Here is a 16,061-nt window from a genome sequence, read left to right on the forward strand (position 1 = left end):
CTACTCAAATTGGGACAGTCACTCATATGTCTCAACTCTGCCACTTCCCAAGGCTAAGACCGGGTGACACAGATCTAATCTGAGTGATGTTCAATCAAGAATGGTCAGGATTGGGGACAGCTTAATGGGTAGAAAAGGAGATAGGTGTGTCCCTGTAAGTTACTACTTACATTGGATATTTTGTTACGCCTTAGTGTGGTCTTGAAAATTGAGATATAATTCTTCTTTCTCTTTAATTCTTTCTGCCAAATTGGTTTTCTTCAAAAGCCAATACATACAAGCCTGCATCCTATTTTCACTCAAAGAGACAGATGGTTGAAAGTGACTCTAGCTAAAATTTTTTTTAAAGTCTTGAAGTAAAAAATACACATGAATATCAGAAAGGTTTAAGCCTTTTAGGACTGGTTGAGAAATCTGTTGTGAACACTGACTGCCTCATACCACCAAGTTCTGTCTTCACATACAGAATGCTGTGTGCAGGGCCAGGCTTGGGATTTTGCAGCTAAGCTTTTCAGATGGGTATTTGCTTTCTAAAAGGAATATAAAAGTTGTGCTGATGGGACAAATAGCAAACTCCCAAATCCTAGGGTCATTCGGCATTTATGCTGACACGTCTGCAGGAAATATGTCATGGTCCTGCATTTCTGGCAGTATTGATTTTCCACACTCTTATGGACATTCATGGGTAACTGGAAAAGCGAGTTAATCTTTCTAAGTATAATTTGTCTTGATGTGCTTGTGCCTTGAAGTATCCAGGGATAGATTTTTTTTTTTTTTCCACTTTCTTTCTCTGGTAGATTTAAACAAATAGAGCTGAGCTTGCTTTGGTCATTCTATGGTAGGCTTTCCCACCCGTACTCTGCAAAGGGACTACAGGTTCCATGTGTACTTGGATATTAATCTCTTGGCTCTCAGGATAGGCAGAGCCCAAGTCAGTCTCTTGTGATGGTGAAAAGCTTTCTCTGCATACTCGAGTGTCCTGTACAAATATCATCATGATCTATGGGTGTCCTGTCATGCTAAATGTTGGCTGAGAATGGACAAAGGTAGAGAATACTTTATAATTTAAAATCTGCCATTTTTAAAATTGATGTAGTTCAATATATCTCAAATGCCTTTAACTGCAACTAACAATAATAAATAATATTCAGACCTAAAAGTGAGTATATGTATGTCAAAACAAGTTCGATGAAACAGTAGTTTCCCTTACCATGTAAAACTGCTCCCTGCACCTGCCAGCTGACTTGATTTTGTAACTCACCAGTGAGTTGCAACCCATGTCTAAAAAGGCTCTTGTAGTGTGTATTGCAAGCTAGGAATGAAATACCTGGTCTTGTACTTGTTCAAATCCTTCCATGTTTCCCTGCTGCCTCAGAGAAGTTCAGACCTCCCGAAAGGATGGCATAGCAGCCCTTTGGCTGTAGGGTGACCAACTTGTCCAGGTTTGCCTGGGGGTTCCTGGTTTTAGCACTGCAGGTCTTGCATTCAGAGAACCCCCTCACTTCCTGGCAAACTGGGGTGGCTGGTCACTCAACCTTTGGGATCTGCTATCTGGCTGCATTTCCGCCCTCAATTTCCTCTACCTTTTGTATTCAGTGTTCCATCCATATCAAATTACTTGTCCCACAGACTGGCCATTCTTGTTTCTACCTCTCCTTCTTTGTCTCTGCTTCCCTCTGCCTGGGAAACACTGCTCTTCTGCTGTCCTCAGGTCTCATCTTCCTCTGTGACACTTTGTTATGTCACCCTCTCCGAGGAACCTTCTCCCTGTGTCCTGTGAGCACAGTAGTACCACTGACTACACGGATTTGTGGGATCTTTAGTAGCTTTGTGTTTTTCTCAGCTTTCTTACTGTTTATCGCCTGTAGAACAAACATGAGGAGAAAATCTGCTGACATAAAGTGGGTGGCTTCAGCAAGGAAAGAACACAAAGGAGAAAGAATGAACCAGTAGAGATGCCAGGGCCAGTAGAGTGGAGCAAGGGAGGATGAGGAAAACCTAAAAGCACAGGCATATGCAGCAGTTAAGAGCACATGCTCCAGACACTAGGGTATCCTGGCTTTGCACATGTCAGAGGTGTTGATTTGAGTCCCTCTTCTGAGGAGTGTTCCTCTGCTCGACATAACATCAGCAGGGATCGATGGTTTTTAAAATTAGGCAGGCTTAATTACAAATTCACCAGTATTTCGTAGTTAATTTGGGAGGGTATTGAATTAATTGGTTTTAAGAGGTCGAGATACCTTAATAGCTTGTATTTTTAGAAGATTAAAACAGGTTGACTTTCCGAACGTTTATATTGTTGAGTTACTTTGAGAAAATCTACTCTGACTTCATGATTTAAGCATTAAAACTCTTCTTCCCCTTATTTTTATTAATATATCCTGATTGTATTTCTTTTGGTATGATAGTTTAAATTTGCCCTTATTTGTAAGGTGCAAGAACATCTGGGTGGCTTGAACTTACCAGTGTCTTCTATCAGGCTAGAGTGCCCATTTTAGGCAGGCCGACTGGCCAGTGCTGATTTAACTTTGCTGCGTGGAAAATCTGGCCCTTTTATGGAGACAGCAGAGTCAAAGCCAAAGCTGGTCATGTCTGAAGATTTGCTTGTTGTCAATTATTTTAAAGATCACAGGTTACTTGAGAGTTGTTTATTTTTAGACATGCTTACTGACCATCTTTGCAACTCAGAGAAACAGCTTCTAGTACAATATATGGCTCTGTTCTAGAGCACTGATATTTTTACATCACTTTACAAAAGAATGCTCAACTGTCAGTATGACTATTTATCCTCAAGGTATTCTAAGCAATAGATTCCAGATTTTTTGAATTTGTTGGTTAAGGTAAACAATAGAGGCTGCCAATTATAAATAGAATGGATTTTGCTAAATAATCCTTCTAGAGTCAGACACCTGAGATTCAAATTGTAAACCAGACAGGAAAAACTTACATCAATGGGCATATAATGGTAGTGATTTAGGAAAAGATAGTTCAGTGGATTAGGCAACATTAGGATCATGTCTTGGTTGCACATTTGTACTAGTGGGTGAAAAATCAATTCCCACCCCCTTTCCATGGGACTAGAATTTGGTTGCGTTATAAGGAAGAACTTCTGAGTTCGGTGATTTAAAAGCATAATGCACTGACACAATTTATTGACAATCAGGAAATTCCTGATAGTGAAATCACAGATTTCTCATTCCTGTCTAATGGTTATTTAGCAGTTCAGGAGCACTCATTGCCAGGCACCAGAAGTATGGAGATAGACGAGACATGGCCCTTCCCTTCGTGGAGCTTTCAATGTAACAGGAGGAGAGAATCACACAAACAGAACATAGGCAGGGAGGCACATGCTCCAGCAGACCATGTACTGGGTGCTCATGGCAGAGTGGTTGGCCCAGCCTTAAAGCCCTAGGAGGCCTTTCTAGAGGGAATGTGATTGAGCTGAGAAAGATGAATAGGAATCACCAGGTAATGAACGATGGGAAGAGCATTTCTGGAATTTGCAAAGGTACAGAGGAAGGAAACAGCTCGATACAGGAAAGTGTGAACTAGGAAGTAGAGGGATATATGGAGAGAGGGATGGGCAAAAAGGGCATTTTCTGCACATGGTAAGGAGTTGGGACATGTTTTGCATCTAGAAGGAAGTCGTCGAAGTGTTTTAGGTAAGGGAGTGAGCTCATTGGACTTGAGTGACAGGAAGATCACCCTAGTGCAGTGTGGAGGATGTGGAAGTCATCAGGGAGTAAGGTTAGCACGGAGACAGGAAGATCAGTTAGAAGAGCATCGTGGTTGTCAGATGAGCCAGGTGAAGACTGGTATTGGGTAGCATGAATGGACATGGGTAGGCAAGGGCAGGTTTGGAAATATTAGGTGATGAATTTGGAAGGCACGGTGAAAATTGGCTGTGGCTTTGTGGTGAGTTTGAGGATTTCAGGGCTGATCAAGGGGAAGACAGGACCATGAGGTGGCAGCATTGCACAACGCATTTTAGTGGGTGGTACTTGGATATTATTGCATGAGAAGGGACATCCTGCACAGCAGGAGACCCGGACACTGCAGGTTGGCACCACCACCCATTAGGTGATGCTGTTCCATAGCCAGGTGGGAGTCTCTGGCGGTTGTTTTATCTATAGCTGGCAAGTATTGGGTGTAGTTTTGTGGGATATGTAAAGCAGGTGGGGTCTAAATGGCTAATACAAGCTTATCTGAGTTGTATTTAAAGCAACTGAATGTGTAAGAATTTGTGTTTGGTGCTAGAAGGCTTTGAACTGATGGTCCTAGCATAATGTCAATAAGTGAATAACATAGGGGCCATCTTTAACCATTTATATGACAGCAGGTATTTATTGGATGTCCATTAGGTGTGCAATATAAGGCTGAGGAGCCACTGTGCATCATGGTCTGTGGAGAAGTCGCCCTTTTTCACATACTCCTCGAGAGTGCCTATTTAGGTAGAGAAGCTCCTTTCTGTTTGCTCTGAAGTGCTTTTGAACTTCCAGGAGCCCAGATACGTGATCTCATATTATATATAGTGATGGAACCCTTATTTACTTGGCTTCTTTACCTGATATGTGGCCTGGGCAGGTGGTGCATTGTTCCCATCTATTTTGACCTGAGGTTAGGTACTTCTATAGGATTCTTTGTTCAAGGTCTCACTTCTTAATTTGTTCTAGTTTCCCTTGTGGTATTATTCCCCAGAGGGCTCTTGTCTCCTTTCTTCTATTTTCTGGTTCCTTTTCTGTCCTAATTCTTAGGGCCACAGAGCCAAAATACTGCCCTCTCATTGTCCAAACTGTTCCATCTTCAGTTTTATACTCTTTCAAGGATGCTACTTGAGATGCTCATTTCCTAAGGACTCTTGATATTGTCTGATAGTTCCTCTAAGATACTCTAAGATACGAATGACTGATTCCCTTAATTGAGGAACAATTCTTTTAACAAAGAGAAGCTTGTTGAGTCTCTAAATTGGTGGGATGCACTGTTGGGGTCAGAAATAACTCAAAATTTTCCAGAACTTTCTGGCAAAGATGACAACGGCTTTTGAGGCCTTTACTTTCTAAGGGCTCTCATCTCTACTCTGTTAACTAGATGAGAGGGCAGATACCCTATGGATTGATTTTTCTCTCTAGCATAATGGGCTTCTGTGCTGAGTGCTTGAGAGTCTCTTCTGTTTAATGTGCTGCAATTGCCAATGCTTGATTTACAGCTTTAGCAGTACGACTTGGGTAGCTCAGAATCATGAAACAGTGCAAGTGGGACTAGAGATGATATGCAGACACAACAATCTTAAATATAGCTCACAAATCCAGCAAGAGAGATATGAAAGGCTTAATTTAGCAGTATCGCTTGATTTCCTAGTCAAGAATTAACCCAGTGTGAGTAAAATTAAGAGGACCCCAGAAAAATCAACATAGATGAGTCCATAGACTCATGGACTAAAATTTTTCCCCTCCTCAAAAACAGTAGTTCTCTACTGACATAAATAGATCTTTCGTCTGTGGATGAAACTCTTGGAGTCTTGAACTACCCAGTATTGGCTGCGGTGGTGTGTTTGGCAATTTCAACGGTGAAGCCTTTTCTCGTGTTGTCAGCTCTCCCATGCAATTTACACTTTCTGCCACCAGGTGGTGGTAGAGAGCGACCACAAGATTGGACTGGATATAAACAGATCAAGATCCACCATAAAAGCCTTTTGTTTAAGAAGCTCTTCCTTTTGATTCAAATGAGTAAAATCTTAAGTAAACGCTGAAAAGGAAGCATTATTTGGCGAAAGTATTCAAGAATAAGGAGATCTGGTGTTTCCAGTTCTGACTTGTCCGTTTAATGGTGGTGAGCTTAGATTTCTGCATCTCGCTTTCCCTATTTATGGGTAAAATATTGGTACTGGATTGTATAATGTTTGATGTTCTTGTCTTGAAACAAACATGTATAATTGTAATTATTAAAATGGCAAAATTAAAAGAACAAAAGAACAAAAGAACAAAAGAAAAACACTTTTTTCACAACATAGAAGTCTGCATTTTATTAGCCACTAGTTTAGTTTACTTCATAGCAAGGCTGAGTGAGCTCCATTAATTTTTTTGTGTGTGTAGTGAGGGGAGAAGGAGAATGAGCAGTGAGAGAAGTCATCTCAGTTTTTCTTCCTTACCTATTTTCTGGTTTAAGCAAGTCTTTCACATATAGTTTTATGGAATCTTTCCTTCAAGACCTTACTCTTTCTGTAATTCCACTTTTCCGTATGCTATATCCACAGGTCTTAGATCTTCCAGGTATTTCCAAATCATTATAGTTGCTTGACTCTAATCTGAAATATTCTGTTCTCAGTGATTGTACTATTGTGTCTTTCACTTTTTCTTTTCTGCAGAAGAAAGAACTCAAACCCTTCTGTTTAGGTTATTTATATCAACAGCAAAATTTCGTTCAGTCTCTATAGGCTTTAGAATCAACTCCACCTTATAAGAAGCAGGTAAGGCAAAGCGTGGTCTGAGGGTCTCTGGGGATCCTAAGATGTTTTCAGAAACCTGTAAGGTCAAGACAATTTTCACAAAATGTTATTTTTATTTTCTTTTTCACCAGATTGGCATTTGCAGTGATGGTGTGAAAACAATGGTGGGTGACACTGCTGATACTTAGCAGGAATTGAGACAGTGGCACCAAACTAGACCAGTACTGGCATCAACCTTCACTGCCACACACTTGCAGTTTAAACCAACCAACCAACCAACCAACCAACCAACCAACCAACCCTGTTTCACTTAAGAATGTCCTTCATGAAGCAGAAAAAAAAAAAATGTTATGTTAAATCTCTACCCTTGAGCACATGTCTTTACTGTGTGACAAATGGGAACACATAAGGCACTTTTGCTGCCTACCAAAGTTCGGTGGTTGTCTCGAGATAGGATTTGTGCAGTAGTTTGAGTTGTGAGCCAAACTACCTGCCTTTTTTCATGAAACACTGTTTTTGTTTTTGTTTTTTACTTGAAAGTACAATTCACAGACAAACTAGGATTATTCAGAGTTGGGTTTTTGGCAGAAATTTTCTCAAAAATCAATGAGAGTGGCATGATCTTGTCAGAATTGACAATATTTGCTGCTAATGACAAAATTTAAGATTTGCAGCAAAAATCAGAATTTTTGAAAATTTATATCAGCTTTACCATACCTAAAGAGTTTTCCTAAGAGTTTGGTAGTGATATTACCAAGTCTGATTTTTGGATATTGGAGAGTGGCATGTATCAACATTTGAGAAGTCTGCATACTTTTCTAAATAATTTTCTAGATAACCAGTGCATAATGTTATAAAATCATACATGGGTCAAAGGTTCATTCAAAGTTTAAGATAGACCAATAGATTTTAATGTGCAAAAAGAGTGCAAAAAGCTCATCAATTGATGTCATTTCATAATTACATTGCAACAGAACATTAGGAAACTGACATCTGTTGAATTTTGGTGTAATATCGAAGAATGTCCACAATTACCTTAAGAGGCTATTTAAATACTCTTCCTTTTTGGAATACATATTTATGTGAGACGAGATTTTCTTCACAATTAAAATAGCATATCACAACAGACTGGAAGCAGACGCAGCTGTAAGAATCCAGTTGACTTCTATTAAGCTAGATATTAAAGAAATAAGTGAAAATGTAAAGGAATTGCACTCTTCTTACTATTTGTTTTTTTGCCTTGGGAAGTATGGCTATTTTTTCCATAAAAATTTTATATTAGTAACAAGTTTATAGTTATTTTAAAATGAATTATTAGATATTTAAAGTTTTATCGGTTTTAATTTTTAACATGGTTAATGTTGATAGATGTAACCCACATAAACAAAGGCTCTTTGGGGTCACTGAGAACTAAGAGTATCAAGGGATGCTGAAAGCAAAACGTTTAAAAACTGCTCATCTAACAGTGTGAGTAGACCATACCCGGGCAACTTCCGACTATGAGATGGATTTTATTAAAAGTTTTGTCTGAGAACAAACTGAGGGTTGATGGGAGGTGGGAGGGAGAGGAGGGTGGGTGATGGATATTGAGGAGGGCACCTTTTGGGATGAGCACTGAGTGTTGTATGGAAACCAATTTGACAGTAAATTCCAAAAAACCCCGAAAAACAAAAAACAAAAAAACCCAACCTAGATGAGGGAACAAGTCTCAGAAAATATTCTAGACTTAACTCCTGATGAAGAGGTATACCTTGTTGCGACCAAGCTCACATTACATAATAAAAAGAATATTAACTGAAAAAAAAAAAAGTTTTGTTTTCACATTGTCCTGTTGGCTGTAAAAATTTAGCAAATAACCCTCTCATGTCTTTCACCAGCCAAATCCCTCTTGAGACTTCTATAACCCTCCTTTTATAGAAGGCAAGATATCACTGTATAAATGGACAAATGGTTGTGGTCTGTATCATCCCTTGTCCACCTATCCAGTTGGGAGAAGTCAGCTGCATTTTATGAAAAGCCAGGCAGGTGAAACAAGGTTGGGAAAGATCAAATTTCTTATGCATACCTAGTGGCAGATGAAAAGTTCAATAGCTCATAGTAAAGAGCTGACAAGAGCAATTGTTTTCAGGCAGAAAAAGAGAACTTGTTTCTGGATATTTTTTTCAATGAGTCTGGCCACAGCTGGGCAATGATTTAAACCTCCTAGGATTCTGACTTTAAGCTTAAAAATACATTTGCATATGCCAGCATTAGAAATGGAATCTCAAACTGCTGCCAACGTAGACAACCAAAAGGAAATAGAAGTCTATATTGTTCAAACGCTGAGCCTTGGGAGAGTCTATTACTTGGCAGCTGTGTAAACAGAGCTAAACCCTTTGCTTCTCCTCTGTTAGATACTTGGTTCTAAACAGGACCCGACCATCCCATGATGGTACATGCAAAAATGAAAATGTAGGCTATAGGTCTCATTGCATTCAAGAAACACTGAAAACTTTCTTTTCTTTATGGATGTGTGTGGACTTAAGAAGTGTGAAGGAAATGCAAGGTTAACTGGAAAGACAAGGGCCAGTGTGAAAATCACTTGTGTTGTTTCTTCCTTCCTCAGTGTCCATGTTTTTCTCTCATACATTTTCCTCCTTCTTTTCTCTCCCCATTTCTACCTCCATTGAGACTTAGGATCATGAGCCATTTCTATAATGGAATGGCAGGATTAACCCTCCCTGCAACTAACTTCTTCGTTAGAGAAGAAACCATTTCTCCATGTGCCTCTCCATCCTCTGGGCGGAAGTGGGTGAGATACGGGAGGATGTCTACTTGGGACAGCTTGATATGTAATTCCTGTGTTCAACTGAAAAATTGAGAAGAATTTTACTATTACTAAATTAAATGACTGCATTTAATTTTTTACAATATTTTTATTTGAGTAACATCTCTTTAACCACATAACTTCCATTTTATAATCCATTAGATTGAGAAGCTCCTTCTATTTGCTCTGAAGTGCCTTAGACTCTCTTGGATCACAGATTGGGTTTTCTTACTCTGATTATATTGCTACTAAATCAGTAACGTGCTATATACCTTTAATGTATTTCTCACTGTAATATTTTTTAAATGATTGCAGTGAACTTTGAATGATGACTTTGGTTATTGAATTAAGGTGGACTTAGTGATGGGGGAAAGGGTTGGCATGGTAGAAAACAGTAATAGTAATAGTAATGATAATAATAATGATGATGATTATAATAATAATAATATAAAAAGGGGAAGAGAAGGAAAGGAAGAAGTAGAGAAGGAAGAGGAGGAAGAGGAAAAACAATTTTCTTGGGTGTTTAATATTTGTTAGGCATGATTCTAAGTTCTTTTCTTATATTGATTCATTTAACTGAGATCAAATGGCCTTTTACTGGGCTCAGAGATGGACTGAAGCAAAAGTTATAAGAACTGAGACATTTGGGAGGATGGGTGGAGATGAGTTATAGTGAAGCAAGGGAATAAAGGTTGAACCAGGGATAAAAAGAGAAATCCATTAGCTACAAATTTTCTGTGCAGTGAACATGCTTATATGTAAATTATTTTGAATTTCTCCAAATAATTTGTTGAAATAGTCCTAGTATATCCACTTCATTGGAATTAATCATATCCAAAATTTATATTTTGAGTCAAAAGTAGAGATTTTCCCCCAATTGTATAGACTGTCCTCATCAATCTTGTCTCCCAGTGTTTTTTTTGTTTTTTTTTTCTAAAACTGTGCAAACATTAGATGTCAATGTTTTAATCTTGGTCAATGTGATACTACAAAGAAGTTGCTTTTATTCTGTTATTGTTCAGTTCAATTATCTTCATATGTCCTTAAACCTTAATAGTCATTTGTTATTTCATTTTCCTCTGTGTTGTTTTTTTTTTTTCATTTCCCTTGGAATATTAGTGTCTTTGTTACTGGTTTGTAAGAGATTATTTATGACTAAGGAATGTTAACCATTCGCCATGCATTGTAAATGAAATGCCGTGTTTTGTCTCCAACATCTTACTGTGATGTTTTAATTTTGGTTGTACAGAAGTTGTGTGTTGAAATATAATAATGTTCTGCTTTTAAAAAAAAAGGGGGGGGAATCAGAAGTAGAGAACTGAAATTTGAAAAAAAAAATAATAATAAGTGTTGGGGATTAGTGTATGGAGCCCAGAGGACATGGAGTAGCTGATTTGAACTTTTGGATATCTCTTGTTGAGGGGTGGGTAACTTGGGGGACAAGAAAAGAAAGAAAAGAGATGAAGTGGGGTTGTATTCAGCGGTAGTAAATCTGGAGAATTTGTAGGAGAGCATGGCCTAAGATGCCAGGGTGGGAGGAGGTAAAAAGTGAGAGTTGGGTAAGTGAAGGTAGGTTGTAAGAGAGTGTGGGTAAGAGGAATGTCACCAACAGAAAACAAATTTGGAATATGGGACTCTGCTCTGAGGAGAGCTGAGCAGGCATCATAAAAGTACATCATCTGACCCTGGAATGGATGGAGTGGGCGAGGCTGAGCTGTAATTGTTCCTAAGACAAGGGAGAGGTAAACTGTAGTTGGATGGTTGGTGGCAGAGTAGGTTGATGAACAGACTTACACCCAGAGGTGGTGTGATTTCTCTCCTGACCCCTTTTTTAATTTTTAAATGAAAGAGACCAGCTGTGTGTGTGTGTGTGTGTGTGTGTGTGTGTGTGTGTGTGTGTTTGTGTGTGTGTGTGTGTGTGTGTGTGTGTGTGTGAAGTAGGTGAGCAATAATTAGCAGCGGGTAGCTCTGACTCTTATTTTCTTAAACTGAGAGCATCAGAATTGCCTTTGCAATGACCTACATTAGCCACAGGAAGCTCTATAACTCATGTCCCCCATGCTTTGCTCCTCAATTTGCTTTGCTTGATGTGCAGGGAGATTTAGTGAGTCGGAGTGGCAAGCCCCCCGGGAAAGCCTGGGGAGTTTAGTGCTGACACTGCATTTAGTGCCACGATTGCAGCCTTTTTACTGTGTGTAAAGGGCCATTCATTTACTCTAATGTATACTTCCCAAACCCTTTATGAGGTGTTCTCTTGAGATTTCTTATTCTACTTGGTGTTGGTGCAAAATGTCTATTTTGGAGTAGATCCAAAAAATCAGTAAGTGGAAGATACTCTATAGCTATCTTTTGCCATTGTGTCTCTACGACCTTTAAAAAGTGTGTTGCTTGAAACACCACTACCTAATACTTTTTAAAAGTTCCGTTGGCGTTTTTGTTGTTTATTTTAAAAATGTTGGCTGTGCGGCTGGTAACACCAACTTAAATTACCAGCATGGTCATACACGTTTATCAGTTGTAAGAAGAACTTTGCTTTTTGCAGAAATGTACTAAATATACACCTTACTTCCTGCTCATGAATGAAGGTCAACCAGAAAATCACAACAAATATAGGATGTTCTTATTACATAGTTTGCTCCTTAATGACCATAGTATATAGCTGAATTTGTGGCAGGCCCTTTCGGTGGACTAGAAGAAGTCCAATTGCAACTGGGGAAATGTGTGGGAGAAAATTCTAAGTAGTTTCCACTGGCTGTGTTCAGAATGACACAATTATTGCTTTAATAGTGATCTTTTTGATTGGACATTTCATTTCTGACGGCCAAAAAAATGTCAAAAACATAAATCTGATTGGTCCCCATGGGAGAAGGAAGAGTATTTGTAATTTCACAGATGGCTTCTGGAATTAGGGTCGTATTTTCTCCTGCCAGGAATTTTGCCCACTGGTGTTGAAAATTATTGGCAAATGATATTTTAGTGATAAACCTGATTTTTGTCAGTTCCATGGTTTCTCTTAAAAAGAAATCAGAAGATCTAACTGCTTTGATTCATATTTTTCCATGTCAACCATGGAGCTGGATAGAGCTTTCTTCTTCAGGCAGGTTATTTCCTCTCTGCCTGGTCTTAATCACTGCTTTGTGTCCTCATGTTATCTGCCTGGCTCCTGTAGGACTTTGAATTTGTGATTCAGCTTTAAACTTCGTAGGTGGATGACTCAGAATTCTGTTCCACAGCTCCGGTCCCCATCCAGCTTCTCATCCCATCTATAGTATCTATGCATTCTTTCTGCCCAGAAATCCCATTGACACCAAAATCACAACATACTACAAGTTTTTTCATTATTTCTTTCCTGCCTTCTCTTTCCAGCTTCGCTGCTATCCTCCTTGCTTTCTCAAAGTTGAATTGTGTCTGAGTCTTTCTCTTTTGCTTCCATATCTAAAGGCTATCAAGAGTTACTTCTTCCTTCTTAGCATGCTTTCATCTGCCCACATTCCTTACATTCGGTCTCTACATCCACCCACCATCCTCATGCAGGTGCAATGGATCCAGGTAGATCACCAGCCTCTAGGCAGCTTGCTTGATTTCTAGTTTCTGCTCCTATCTGTTTTCCAGGCAGGGACAAGAGTAGGCTTAAGCAGATTCCATTTTTACTTGGTCACTTTCCCCTTCAAAAAGCTGCTGTGATTTCCCATCTCTCATTATACCAAATGGAACTCTTCTGTCTTCCAAAGGCTTTACCTGTTGCCACCACAAATACATTCTTACCAACTAAAGTTTATATTTCTTGGCTTGGATTCATCCACATCTCTTAGCCTGCTGGTTCCCATTCTATAGGTCTTTGCATATCGGTATCTTCCCTTCTTTGCTAGTTTCTGACCTCATTTGATATCCACCTTACATTTCCTCTCCTCCTCAAAGCATATGCTTGCTCATTCTAGTAGATCTTAATTATTCTTTTGCTCTGCATTCTGCCTAACTTGTACGTTGGGGTCAGCAGAGTGGAGTAGTTCAGAGCATGGGCACGCTTGAATTTAGCCGCTGCCATGTACTGACTATGCATTCTTAGGTCTTGCTGAGCCTCCATTATCTGAAATGCAAGCAAGGTATTAATAACAACACTGGTCTCCTTGGATTGTTATGATTAAATGTGATAACAAATAAATGTTTGGCACTCAGAAGCCCACAGGCCAGTATCTCAGAGAACATCTCCAGCCATCCCACATGCCTACAAAGTGCAGTTATGCACTCTTTGAAGGGGAGAATCTGATTTTCCTCATCTTTGTACTCTGATGCCTTAGACCATGCCTGGCAAAGATTAATTATTTGATGATATTTGTTGAAAAATGAAGATAGGGTGTGTTCATGAATTGATTACAAAGATTAATTATTGTGATTATTATTGCTATTATTTCACAATTCTTTGCCATTACACCATGAACCAGAAGGAATATGTACAGTAAAGTGCATTTTACAACTATGAGTATTTTTGGGGAAGTGTGTCTTAGGGTAACTGCAGCTTCTTGATTACCTTCTAAAGGCAGTGACAGGAAGTTTGAGGATATTTCATTCTTTTGTATTCTTTGCTTCTTTTTTGCCTTTCATTCCTCTGTCATCTACTTAGGGATTCATTATATATTCATCATAGCTGCATATAAATAATATGTAAATTAATATTCATGACATTTTGGATTTTTTTTTTTTGTTTTTTTGCTTTATTTTTGGAATTTGGGTCAGAAGGGGGTTCTTCATTTCTCAGTGTTTCCATTTTCTTAGTTTCCAATTGAGAGCATGAAACAGGCAAATTTAATCATTGGTAACTGGTGACAGTATTCTCCGAACATATTGTATTTGCAAATATTTCTGGCATCATCACCATTGGCATCACCATGCCCACTAACAGAAATTAAATTTCATTCAGATAAATTTTCCCAAGAACTTGCCATGGTGTTACCTACTATTTCATGTGTTCATAGACATCTTTTGCTTTGGAAAGGGAAAGTGCCAGGATAAGCACTATTGTGTTCAGTATGCAGATGAACGTTTTATAGAGATAGGATTGTACTGGAGACAAAATTAATTGTGACAGTTTGGGAGGAGTTTTACAGAAAAAGAAGATTAACATGTTAGGTCTTTAGTGGCTGTCTTCCCTGATGCATATAATGCTAGGCAAAATGAAATCTATGTGCCCAGGCTCAGTGGAGGAATGTTTACAGAGTCCATAGAAATTTGAGCAGGGCACATCTCTAAGGGTTTATGACAGCCTATGTTCTTTCCTCAGTGTGGGGATGAATTGGTGCATTGTCGTCTAAATTGGAAGTCATGGTGAAAGTTCTTTTTTGATTCTCTTATTTATTTATTTATTTATTTATTTATTTATTTATTTACGTATTTACTTATTTGTTGTTTATTTGTTAAGAAACTTGCACAGAAAGTGTCTTGCTTATTCTGAAGTTGCTATTATTCTTCAGACCAGAACAGATTATACCATTGTATTTCTTCAAATATTTATGAATACATAAAAAGGAAGATATTTACATAGCATGAGACCAGATCTAACTTCATTTGTTTCTTTGATTCTTCGACATAGGCTACGTAATACAACCTGTTATGGTCAAAAAGTCACATTTTCAAGCTTTTGAATGATTTTTGCAATGATAATACAGAAAAGTTATTTTTATATATTCACATTTTTTTCTTTTCCTCCAAGGAAACCAACATGTCTGACAAAAGTGACTTAAAAGCTGAGCTAGAGCGCAAAAAACAGCGCTTAGCACAGATAAGAGAAGAGAAGAAACGGAAGGAAGAAGAGAGGAAAAAGAAAGAGGTAAATACTGGGTATTGGGGTGTTGCAGGGAAAAAGGAAAATCACTTGATTCTAAGGGACTGGTCAAATGATTAAGAGGATGCTCTAGAAGAATCCTTCTAGGATCTCTGAATAAAATGAATGGGTATCTGCATACCCAGAGTAACGAGATCGTTGTCACCTGCTGTGTCCTGGCCAAGCACCGCCTATGGTCCAGAGGTCTCCAAGCCCTAGGTTCACCTTAGACTTGAATAGCACCTGAAAGTGGTCCGTGAAATCTCTATTGTTAGAAATTTCTTAACCTTTCTGTATCTTGGTTTCCTATCCTTAAAATAGGAATACTAATATATATTTTTTGTGGGGTTGTGAGAATTAAAAGAGTTAATCTTGTAAAGCACTTGGTAGTACCCAGGCTCTGGTAAGTGTTTAATATGTGTTAGGGCTCTTAAAAAGAATTATTTATTTATTTATTTATCTATCTATTTATTTATTTATTTATATTTTAGAGGGAATCTTTTTTTTTAAGTCTAGTTTTGAGAGACAGAGAGAGCGAGAGAGCATGCTCGTGCATGAACGGGGGAAGGGCAGAGAGAAAAAGGGAGATTCAGACCCAAAACAGGCTCCAGGCTGTGAGCTGTCAGCACAGAGCCCGATGCAGGGCTCAAACTCATGAACTGAGAGATCATGACCGGAGCCAAAGTCGGATGCCCAACTCACTGAGACACCCAGGCACCCCAAGAGAAAGAATCTTAAGCAGGCTCCATGCTCAGCATGGAGCCTGATGAGGGTCTTGATCCCACAGGCCGTGGGATCATGAATTGAGCCAAAATCAAGGGTCAGACACTCAACCGACTGAACAACCCAGGAGCCCCAATATGTGTTAGTTTTAAGAAAAAAATTTTGCAAAACTACTGGCCTGGGGTGCCTGGCTGGCTCAGTTGGTTGAATGTCTGACTTCAGCTCTGGTCATGATCACACAGTTCGTGAGTTCGAGCCTCGCATTAGGC

At 38.9% G+C, this 16,061-nt stretch overlaps 1 protein-coding gene across 2 annotated transcripts in view; it reads left to right on the plus strand.

Annotated features, from left to right (window-relative positions):
• DYNC1I1 (dynein cytoplasmic 1 intermediate chain 1) overlaps positions 1-16,061 on the plus strand; it is a 307,556-nt gene that overhangs the window by 11,859 nt on the left and 279,636 nt on the right. For both annotated transcript variants that reach the window (XM_042977393.1, XM_042977394.1), the window contains exon 2: positions 14,959-15,075. In XM_042977393.1, coding sequence (XP_042833327.1) covers positions 14,968-15,075 — 108 coding nt within the window. In that variant the 5' untranslated portion in view covers positions 14,959-14,967. The remainder of the gene's footprint in view (positions 1-14,958; positions 15,076-16,061) is intronic.

The sequence above is a fragment of the Panthera tigris genome, chromosome A2 (genome assembly GCF_018350195.1).
Source record: "Panthera tigris isolate Pti1 chromosome A2, P.tigris_Pti1_mat1.1, whole genome shotgun sequence".
Taxonomy (NCBI): domain Eukaryota; kingdom Metazoa; phylum Chordata; class Mammalia; order Carnivora; family Felidae; genus Panthera; species Panthera tigris.